The 11,871-nt window shown below is 43.8% G+C and overlaps 1 protein-coding gene across 2 annotated transcripts in view; it reads left to right on the forward strand.

Moving 5' to 3' along the window:
• Nucleotides 1–11,871, forward strand: part of Sall3 (spalt like transcription factor 3) — a 35,830-nt gene that overhangs the window by 14,677 nt on the left and 9,282 nt on the right. For both annotated transcript variants that reach the window (XM_015499566.2, XM_015499567.2), the window contains exons 2-3: nucleotides 4–86; nucleotides 11,545–11,871. The exon at nucleotides 11,545–11,871 is cut by the window's right edge. In XM_015499566.2, coding sequence (XP_015355052.1) covers nucleotides 5–86; nucleotides 11,545–11,871 — 409 coding nt within the window. In that variant the 5' untranslated portion in view covers nucleotide 4. The remainder of the gene's footprint in view (nucleotides 1–3; nucleotides 87–11,544) is intronic.

The following is an 11,871-nucleotide window of genomic DNA, read 5'->3' on the forward strand; positions in this document are numbered from 1 at the left end:
CAGCATGTCTCGGCGCAAGCAGGCCAAGCCCCAACACCTCAAGTCGGACGAGGAGCTGCCGCCGCCGGACGGGGCTCCTGAGCACGGTGAGGGCCGGGGACCTCAGGGTGGCCGGGGAATCCGGGACGTCCACCGGGCTGGGAAGTGTGAATGGCGGGAGCGGCTGCGCGCGTCTCGGAGTGGGAGAAAGTTCCCCCGTTCCCGCGAGCAAGTGTCCGAGCTGCTCCTGGTCCCTGGGCCAGGTGGGCCGAGGGGATCTGGTCCCCACCGGGACGCGCGCGGCCGCGAAAAGAGTTGTGGGCCAAGTAAACTTGGCTCGGTTCCTCGGAGTTGGGGACCTGCGCGCGGAGGGCGTCGTGGCCTGGCCGGCTTGGGGACAGCTGGGAGCCAGCGAGACTGGAGACGGAGGCCGGTTCGCCTGGCGGGCGCGGGAGGGGTCAGTGTCGCTGCCTCGGCGCTGCCCGCCCCCCGACCCGCACCCCGCCACCGGTCTCTATGTGCTGGACTGTGGAGCCGGCCTTGGCGGCCACAGCGCCTCCAGAATACACCCAGACCCTGGCCTCGTTCGGGGCAGACCCCTGGGCAGGAGAACGCAACTGGGCCGACCTACCGCTGGACGCGGGCTGGGGAGGCCGCCGCCAGGCCAGCTTTGTTCGGCGCCGCGCGTCCGGGTGCCCGGGTGGTGCGCGCCCGGGGACGGCCAGGGGCCCGCGCGACCTCCCTGATCCCAGGCTGCGCTCCCAGTACCGCCGACAGGCCTCCTTGGGTGACCTCGGGCCTCGAAACCCGCGATGTCCCAGCGCGTTGACAAATCCAATGATCCCGTTCGGAAGCGAGTAGAAAGTAAATGTCTCTTGGCCTTTCCTTAATGGCCGACTTGGGAATTAAGCTGGGGGTGAGCACAGTTGTGGAGTTTGGGGCTGGTCCTTGCAAGCGGTAGGACCCCAGCACGTTTTGGTGGGTTTCAAGTTTTTCCTCAGGCCTTTTCGTGGCTTTTATGGATGCACCGAAATCGGGTGCTGGAGGCACCTTTTCAGTTATTTCGCTGGTTAGAACTTCCTCCTCAAAACATCCAAAAGTGAAGGGCGGGCGCCGCGGAAGTCAGAGGCAGGAGAAGATTCGAATTTACTGTAGCTGAACTTTGGCACCACAAAGTTTAAGGCACCCCGAATCCGCTTCACCGCGTTAAAAACCCGGCCTCGGGCTCCGGCGCACACTGCGGGGTTCCCGGGGCGTCGGGCAGGAGGACCGCGGAGGTGCGGCCGCCGCGACCCCTGATCCCTCAGCCACCGCGGTGTGAAATAATTTGTTCATTTTTTAAAAAAATGGCTGTCCCACTCTTATGATGCATCTATTTAAGTTGTTCGGAGGCAGATAATAATCTTTTTTTTTACTGTGAGAATTAGACCATCTGCGAAAAAATATTGAAGGAGTTTGAGAGTTTATCACACATGGTGCAAAGTTTGACAAAGCAGGCATATATCCACGTCGGAAGGAGAAAGTGAGAAAACGCCCGAAACAGGCCAGGGAAGAAGTGGATTGAATAAAACTTAAGACTCTGAGGTCTTTTTGTTGCTGTGGAGGTGAGGGAGCTGTGTCTGCATCCAAGTCAGCCGAGATGGGAACAGGCGATATGCTAAAAAGAAACGCTTGCATATGTTGGGTAGATTAAGGACAAAGAATCTTTTTGTCATGGAAATGGATTTTTTTGTTTTGTTTACTTCTTCACATAGAATTTCTCACACTTGGTTTGTTTTGTATTGCCCTCAATGACTACATGATCAAATGAATGGATTTATTTCTGCCGAATGAGAAAGACAGTCTTTCCTTCAAAAGAACTACATTGCATCCCAGTGAGGAATTTTAAAGCTTTATTATTGTGGCTCCTGAATGGCTTAAAATCGGCTTTCACAGCCGCCCCAAAATGCAACAATGTAAATACTTCTCAGCTTTGTAGGGTCGTTATCAAAATGTGCAATGTCTCCTTTTATTAAAGCATATTTTAATTAATAGACTAAAACCTCTTGTATTTAACAATTAACAGGCAAGGCACCGCTATTCATTTTTAATTTCACTTCAGAAATGTGAGCATGGTGAACTTAATAGTGTAAACATGTTGGAGGATCTACAGCCTGCTCCCCGTTGAAAACCTCGGATGAAGCAATTATTTACAATTTCTATTTTGAATTCTCCTTGCTGGGCTTGAATTTATTTAGAGGTTTGCCACATCCAGATTTTCCACCATAGCAGGACTGGAGATTTTGCCGGGCCTGTGTTTTCCAAGCTCTCCGGGTTCTGATCTCCGAGTTGCCACAGTTCCTGATCATATTTTGCAATAGGCCAAAAATAGCCTGTCTGGGTGAGCTGCAGTAAAGCAGCAGCTTCTATGCCTGTTTGAAGGGTAGTTCAGGCAAACTATTACAGCAAGTTCTTTCTGACTTAATTGTTCTGAAGCAGATTGTTCATGAAGCATAAAAGATACTCTTGCCCGTGAAGTCAGGGAATACTCATGAGTGTTACTCTAAGATAACTAAGTAAAGGGCTTTTTAAGAGATAAATGGTTGTACAAACCAAATCACTCCAATATGAATCAGATCTCAGAATTTTAATTTTGTTAAATGCAGTGAAAATAAACATGTTGTACATGAAGTTATAAGTGAGCTAAGTCACAGTGTTTTAGAAGCAAAGTAAATAATTCCTTTGTATCACTTTAGGCATGACATATTAATTAAAGCAATAGGTCCATCTACCGTGCAGTAACATTGAAGCCTCTTGATAATGCCATGCAGATCAAATGCAATATGCAAGATTTTTTAGTATAATGGGGGGCAAAAATGCATAATCACATTAACTTACAATAAAAAATATTTTTTGTGACTTACGTTTCGGAATTTGTTTTTTAACCAAGCAATGAAAAATCACTATACAAACATAGTTTTGGTTCTGTGTCCCTGAAGGAATGAAATGATGATGGATCTAGAAAGAGAAAAAGTAAAGATGATTCATGGAAAGGTCTAAAGTTATTTTTTTATTAAAACCTATTTTGCAGTTGTTGAGATTTACATTCCCAACAGAAACTGTCTTTTAAATTCTCTTGTTTTGCTAATTTATTCATTCTTATTTTAGAAATAAATGTGGTGCATTGGGGGGTTCAGTTAAATCCACTCCACCAATAATGACATCCTTTGAACCAGCTGAAGATTTTTGTTCTAAGAAAGACTCATTAAAACTTCAGTGACAGTGCAGCGCTTAACTCCCACTAAGAACTTTAAAGGTGTAATATTGCTATTCTGTGTCCCATAAAATGCAATTTAAGAAAGATGCATATTACTGCCCCCAGAAAGTATTTAAGGAAGAACAAAAGAACATAACAGTTTGAAGTTTTCCATCCTGCATTTTGTCTGTTGGCACTTAACGCTTCCAAGTATCTGTTTTCTGCCAACCTACAGAAAATGGCTATCTTTAAAAATCCTTTCAAATGTGGTGAGTGTAGGACCTAAGAATTTACCAGTGGAGTGGAATTCGCAGAGTGTGGTTAAATTCAGGGAAGGAAGGCCACCGTGATGGGTGAAGAGGTCCTTTTCTTTCATCTGTAGATGTGGGGTCTGTCTTCATCCCCAACACACACACACACACACACACACACACACACACACACATTTACAATTCAGCATACCAAAGGGGACAATACTGAAGCCACTTGTTTTTATCTGAAACATGAAAGGTGGAAAGTAACCAAGGGAAGGAGGAAAGGAACTTCCAAACATTTCTTTTTTAAATAACACTTTTAAAACTGAACATATTTTTAAATGAATATTCCAGTGATCAACAGAAAGGATGCCAGTGAATTCTGTGTTACAGAGAGAGGTTATGGGACAGGGTCAGGCCATTCTTGCACACGATGCCGTGTGAATTTCCACAGCATATGCATAATCTGGTATAGATATGTTGTGTGCCAGAAAAAGGAAAAGGTGTGGAATGGCGGCAGGAATGACTTAGCAAGCTGATTGTTATTATTGTATTGTTTCTGTATACAAGGGGTGGGGACAGCAGGCAGAGTGGGTCAGATTTCACCTCCTGCTGCAGTCTCTGAGGAGGAGCCCTGTGCTCCTGTCCAGGTAGACTTGAGAACGTGCTGTTCTGGGGTGCAGGACAGGCACAGCCATGCTTTCCACTCTGTAGCCTGGCCATCAGAGGGAAGTCAGCATCCTTAGAGGTAAGCATGGTCATAGGCTTTTACTTAAGTGAATTAAAACCCCTTTTTAACTGCTGCTGAGGTTATTCACCATCTCTTAATGCTGCAAGATAGTTTTAAGAAACATAATTTCTGAATACTGTGATAACAGGGGTGTTGTTTGATTTTTTTGCTGTTTTATTGACTTTTTCTACATGATTTCTTGACTCGTTGCCAGAATAAGACCAACATATCTTGGTTTCCTGAAGATGTAAGCTAATTCTGCTGCTGTGGGGCCGCTCTGTAATTACTGCATATGTTAACTTGCTACATATTTCATATAAAATTAAGCTTAAGTAAAACCCATGTGAAAAATGTTTTGATAATTACTTTAAGTAAACAAAAAAAAAACCCTTAATTTTTTTCTCTTATAATTTCAAGTGCAGTTAACTATGTGATTACCAGGCAAACAAATAAGGCAAGGCATGTTACAAAAAGTGTAAAATATTAATTTTGACAAAAAACATGGAATGTCTGTGTTGGACATTAAGATTGATTTGCTTCTTAATTAAAGGGAAGCGTTTTGGGGGCTGAAGCAATGTCTGCAGAGGGGCCTCTGATGCCATTGTGGGTCTAAACATCCCTCTGTGGGCCGGCCTTGCTCAGTCAGTCCCAGATTAGTTCTGCGGCTGGCTGTCGGGGATCCTGTCCCCTTTGCATTCTCTGTGAGTGTAGCGGCCACGCGGTGAGCCGTACAGAGCCTTTTGTGTGCCGCCTGTGGAAAGGTGGTTGCGGAGAGCTGGCAGCCCCTGGGGCTCTCCTTGAAGGTGGGCAGTGAAGAGTGCTTCAGCAGGCCTTGCTGACTCGGCCCTTGCCTGCTCTGCCCTGCCAGGGGTGGCCACTAGATGTCAAGCTCATAATGCAATTAGTGCATCTGTGCTGTTGACCTTGGCAGCAGGGCTCACCACTGTTCTGTTACGTGTGAACACTGGAACTGAGTGTTAACTAGAGATCCCGAGAGCTCCTTCCGTGCAGCACAGCTTATCAAATGCCATCTAGTCCAGCACAAGTGTTTATAGTTCTTGGAAGAAGAGAAACTGGCTTTCTTTTGTGTAGCTGTTGCGTCTTGAACTGTTTAATTAACCCTGCAGGTGCCGCAGCACTTTGTCTTCCTTGATCCTCAGCGTGCCTGGTCCTCTTCTTGAGAGTGGCCTTAGCTGAGCTATTTGATAATTCTATTGTGTGCTTTGTATGTAGGCACAGTCACTGGCTCCAACCACAGGGCAGGGCTTTTGAGCATGACTTTCTGCCTATGTGCAAACTTCTCCATACGGACATGAAACAGTGGTGATCAATGATGGAAGCAGCTTCCTCACCTGACTCCAGGTGCAGGCAGCCTAATGGTTACACCCAGTTGCAGCCTTTTTCCTGGACACTGCAAAGCTGGTGCCCTCTAGGGCCGTTTAGATGCAGAGGTTCACATCTAACTGGTTTTTGCTGTTTATTTATTTCTGTGCACAGTGAATTTCAAAATGGCCAGTGTGTGGGTATCATGTGGGCACTTTCAAGGAGGCATATCATGGAACAGATGCTCAGTTTCACATATTTAAACCTTTTCACCTCAATCACAAGTGACTCGGCAAAATCTTGCTTTCACTCCCTCACCAGATTGTGATTATGATTGTTCACATGGGCCATGGTAGTTCAGGTGTTTCTGCTGGGCGCAGATGGTGGTGTGTGCAAGCTCTATAAGTGTGATTACGGCAACATTGCTGAAGGAGAGGACCACTGTGCAGCCCTGACCTGTGGCAAACACCAGAAGGCAATGTCAGGCAGCAGTGAGAGTGAAGCCCAGCTGTGCTGGTCCCGCCGCCCCAGCCAGGAGGGAACTGCTTCTGTCCCTTGTGCTTCCCCACGTAGACCAAAACTGCAAAGGTTTTTCACAGAAGATGTCTGGAGCCTGTGCCACAGGTGGTCATGACTTAACAAATTTGAGACGTGGGCCACTGAGTGAGGGAGTGTTCGGGTCAGTGCGTGTTGAGCATAGCAAGAGTGCCCTCCACCGTTCACCTCCGTGAGCACATGCTTCGAGGTCTGGGGAAAAAGGACAGAAAATTTTTCTATTGCGCCTGGAATTTCTTCTACATTGTTAAACACAGTGGGGGTCTCTATTTGTCTCCTCCTGTGTCACAGCTTGGGCTCAGTATGTGATAATTCATCTTTCTTTATGGGATTCAAAGCTATCATAAGGAGTTAAAAAGAATTAATTTGCAAGAAAATAAGTGTCTTCTAACAATTTAGGAAAACTTTAAAAATGCTTGCTAGATTTTTAAGAGCTGGAAAGGCCAAGGAGAAAGTGTGGTTTCCTTTCCTGAGGATCCACGTGGCATTTTCAAGTTGCTAATTGAAGTGAAGAATTTCCCATGCCTTCTCCTGGACTAAACAAGCTTTGCTTCTCTCTTTGCTAACTGTAGTAAATTTAAAATATGTAGCAAAAGTGTAGCAGAGAAAAGGTAAAAAAACGAAATTGTGAAACCCCTATTTTACTACTGCTTTGTACTTAGTGGCTTATTTACAAGGAACTGTACTCCTGAAAAGAGATTCTGCAAAACCCTTGCTAAGAAGTGTAGTTAGAAATTTAAAAAAAAAAAAAAAAACCCACCACATGCTCAGATATTCCTACATACCACAACAGTGTTTTCCACTTGTGGCTTTATCACCATGGCTTAACCCTCTGCCTGTCTTCGGTGTGCTCTTCGGGGACTGCAGAAACGAGAAGCCTGAGTATTCTTCCACAGACCAGGAGTCAGACCCCGGACTGGGTGGGGCTCCTTCCTCAGCTGGGGCACAGCCTCCGTTTTGTTGAGCATTCTCTCTGCGTCTTCAGTGTGTAAAAGAACATGTGTACTTTAAAACCACTGCCTTCCAAGCTGCCCTTTTGTTCAAGGTTTTCTTTGAAAGGCTGGCTCCCCCCACACAAGGAAGAAACTGCTGATCACCCAAGAACACACGGATGGTGACGGAGTTAGAAACCCTGAAGGTGTTAAGTATAAATAGCATCTGCTGGCACACTGTAAACCAAGCCAGAGTGACTGCGTGCTCAGTCTGGGCAGCACAGGTGGTGCCACTCTTGTCCCCAGCCCTTCCACCAGCCATCCTCAGAGTAACCTTGACCAGCTGTTCCATCTGCCAAGAAAGAAAGAGTCTTGGCTGGGAGAAATATTCAGGAACTGGTCGGCATTTTTCTTGCCTTTCTAATATAACCCTTACATACCATAAAATGCCGGCTTAATCCTCTCCCTATTTATGGTTTCAAATCTCTTAGTTGTCGAACAATCAGTAGGCAAAAAATAAATTGCTTTGACACTAATGATGTTTACAATGACTATTTTTAAATCCCCCCTTACAGAAGGAGAGAAAGAAAATGAAAATTGTATTGGAGATGAGTTTCCCAAACTCCTCACTGTGGTCCTACTGTAGAGTCCCTCCCTGGCAAGGCTCTACCTTGAAATAAAAGTTTCAAGCCATAATAACTAATGGATGTAATAACTTCTATTTTTAGAGAATAGCAGCTAGTTCAAAATGTAAGTTTAATTAAAAGATGGTTAAATACATTTGAATCCAACATAATATTGGCTTTAATGATGTAGGATTAAAGGGCTTTAGCAGTTCCATGATAAAATAAATTGTAAACTGCATTAACAGTCCTCCCATCTGGGTTTTCTTTTTATGGAATGCATTTAAAAATAAAGAAAGAAACCAGATTAGCACATATTATAATATACATTATAATGAAAAAAGCCATGGAAGCAAGTTATAAAACTTATTTCTCTCTCTTTTCAGAATGTACCACAGGTCAACACTTGTGCTCTGCACATCTGTAAAATGTCTGACTGCTTCTAAAGAGCTCTGTCTGTAGGAAAACGAACTCATTTTGAGTATTTCCTGCCAATCGATTGAAGTGCTTGTTGTTGTTTAATAACGATTCTTAAAATATGCAAACAAGATTTCAACCCCATGTGTGAAGGACTCGTTTTTATTTGTATTCAGGACTATCTTAGGACTTTCCTGCTTCTCTGCACTTTCACGGAATGCTGCTCACTCCACACTTGGATCACACAATTGTAGCTTAGGCTGGAAGGAAGAAGAGTCGAGATAATCCTGTTACTAGTACTCTATACAAACCCCAGCAGAAATCCAAGTGGTGATTCTAATTTATTTGCCCAAAATAAGAAATCTGAATTGTATCAAAACTCTTCTCCCTCCCAATTGTTGTTTTCCCGGTATCTTTTAGTCAGAAGTCACATTTCTCAGGAAGCTTTGCTGTCGACCAGCTTCCCACCTTCCTTGGGCTCCTTAAGTCAGGAGCTGTTAACAGGGACACATACATGGTCAGAATGCTGTTTCACAAGTTTCTTCTTCGATTTTGAAGGAATGTAAGATTTGAAGATTATTTTACTTTGACAAGAATATCTTCATTGCGTTGAGGTGACTGTCACTTAAAATTACATGAAACAAAATGACTTGTTACTTGACAGAAAGTGCTTAACTGTTCTGTGCCGCTGAAGCAACTGAGAAGCAGTTGTAATTTACCACCCTGCCAATGGGGGAGAAGATGAGATCACCTGCAGAAACACTTCCAAACTCCTGTGCTTTTGGAAGTGAACCCCCAAAATATTTAACACATAAAAAAGCTAATGTGAATATAAAAATGCAAATCTATAAGGTAGATAGAGATTTATTTGAGTCTAGACTTTTGAGAACAGCAAAACTAAGTGTTTCTCTGTGTTATATGCTATAGTTGGTTACCAAGAAAATGTGGGACATGTTCATTTATAGAGAGATGCTTTAGTGGTGTAGATTAATTCTTTCCACACTGAACTCACATTAAATGATCCAGAAGTCAACCTAATTCTTAAGCTTTTTCTCAGTAAACTGCCCCTAATATGTATGCCACAGAAAGAGAACATTATTTTAACATGTAGTTTAATTTTGTAAAATTTAAATTTACATACCATGTAAATGTTTTTGTACATCATACAAGTTATACATTTTTTCTCTAAGGTGCTACTTGCAGAAACTATTTCAAGGAATTAGCACTTTTTAATTTGTTGGGATTTTCCTTTTTAAAAATGTTAATACTTTTTATATGATAACTTTAAAATATTGGAAAACCACTTTTTAAAAGTCTAGCCCTTGTTTAGTTACTTCTAGATATGTATTTACTTAATGCAGATGAACTTTTAAAATGTTTGTTTCAGCAATTAATTTTTCAATATGGGGTCTGAAGAAGAACATTTCCACAATTAACTAAAAACAGATTTCAAGGCAGAAATCCTTGGCACTTTGTGAAAATGTTTAAAATCATCACTAGAATTTGAAGTGGTCCTCATTTCTTATCACTCATTAAGAAATTATTCACTTGAAGATCCTAGTTTTTGCCCTGCTCGTAACCTTAGCAGGCTTACAAAGAGTTCTTCGTGTACATTGAGCCAAGTTGAATACTGTGGGTGTTGATTGGGTTGCTGTGCTATCTGCAGCCTGACTCGCGGAGCCTCATTACAGATACCTATTACATTCCTTCCTAGCCTGTAATGAGGCTCCTTGCTGCAGCCCGGTCTTCCGCGCTGCGCGTTCAGTTTAGAAGTCCAGCAGGCTTTATGAGCTGCCGGCTCTAACTTCTCTTCCCCTTCAAATGGCTTAGCCAGTTAAGAAAATGCTAATTGAATGCTGCTAATAATTTTTTAAAGGCATGTATAAATTACCTGGAAATAATGGCCTCGTGGAGCAGCAGACCAACCTCAAAATATATTTTTCCTTTTTTTTTTTTTTTCAGGAGAGGAACAATGTTTTCTTATAGCATATTGTTTTTTGAAAATCATATCTTTCTGCTGAACTCAGTGCTGAATTATTTGTCCAAAAACCTAAAGGAAATTATTTAGGGAGGTTTTAGCAAATACCCATATGATGTTAGAACTGTGAATTATTTCCGGGGACAGACATGAGGGTGTTTTGTTCTCACAGTCAACTGTGCATCTTGAACAAAGAGCTGATTTGCAGCCGTCACTCCAAGTTGACAAAAAGCAGCTAGGAATCGGTGATGCCCAGGCTGCCACACAGAACCCTGCAGTGCCTGGGCATCACTACCCACTGAGACACCCAGAGGCAGCAGCCAGAGCGGGAGTGTGTCGATTCCCTCAGTCCTGAAAGGCCTTTATTTGATCAGGTGTGAATTAGAGTTGTTCATTAAATACGGTTGTTATTCGGCACAAGAGGGTAAGGGGAGACAGAGGAAGTAGCTGCCTACAACAGTAATTAAACATGTGTAACCAATTAGAGGGCTTTCCACCACCGCACAAGCATATAATTTGCTAAGTCTTTCTATGAGAATAGATGAAAATAGGTACAAAAAGTGTGTCTGACTACAGCATTCTCATGTTGAACATGTCAACGTAAATGAACTTTAAATACATAATTTCTAGTTTGTTAACAAATGGCTAAACTCTATTGGCTAATCACAATAACATGTAATTTTAGTTCATTTTGCCAAGAAATATTGCATCTGACAGCCAATTAATTGTATTAAACATGATTCATTTTAGGGCTAGCCTATATTGATATTCATTTGGCAAATCCTAAAGTATAGAAATGTGCCCCTTCTGTAAGGGAAGTACCAGGGACAGAAGATGCCAGTGGCCGGGCCGCTGCAGCTCTTGAGCCAGGGAAGACTGTTTTTCTGAGCAGATACGTAAGAAATGCTTATATTTTCTTTGTTGCATTTACAAATGAAAGTATTTAGGTGACGTTTCCTACATGAAATAAATGCCTATTGATTCAAAAGGTTGTATAGAATCACAGAGAGTCTGTGCGTCTCAGGCCTGTATAAAGATAATAAATCCACACAGGGCCACCGCACCAGAATGCCTGGCTCCGCCGTCCGGCTGATGTGCTGGAAAGGTTGCGGATGAGTCTAGCAGCGTTAAGTGAACTGGCAAAGGCATCTCTAATTTTGCTGGAAATGAGGAAGCACGATGGTAAAGGGGAATCCTAATGAGCCCATCGAAAGCTGGCTTTGTACCCAACAGACAGGGTAGCTGCGGATTGTATGAAAATATTGGAAATCAATGGCTTCTATGGAATTTCATTAAGAAGCAGTATCCACAATTGATAGCGCCTCATAATTTGATGGATTGTGCTAAGAAAATGATTAGCTAGCTAGAAAGAGTCATAGAACACACACGCTGGGCCGTCAGAAATGTTGAAGTGGGGTAATTTGTACAAAATAAAAAATATTGATTTTTACTTGTCTGCAAAATTTTGAAATGGAGGGCTGTCCGTGAGCCCGCTGATGTAATCTCTCGGTTTCCTAGGCGTCCCCGGGGAAGGCGCCGACGACGTGGACAGCGGGACTGAGAGCAGGAGCGGCGGCGAGGAGGCCAGTGTGTGCCAGACCTGCTGCGCGGAGTTCTTCAAGTGGACAGACTTCCTGCAGCACCAGAAGAGCTGCACCAAGAACCCACCGGTGCTCATCGTGAGTGAGGATGAGCCGGCGCCACCCTCTGAAGAGTTCCCAGAGCCTTCTCCCGCCAGCTCGCCCAGCGACCACACGGAGAGCGAGGCCACCGAGGAGGCCACCCCCGCGGAGGGCGGTGAGGGCGGCGAGGTGAAGGCCCTGGAGCCGGAGGACGAGCCCATGG

This window comes from Marmota marmota, unplaced genomic scaffold, assembly GCF_001458135.2.
Source record: "Marmota marmota marmota unplaced genomic scaffold, marMar, whole genome shotgun sequence".
Classification (NCBI taxonomy): Eukaryota; Metazoa; Chordata; class Mammalia; order Rodentia; family Sciuridae; genus Marmota; species Marmota marmota.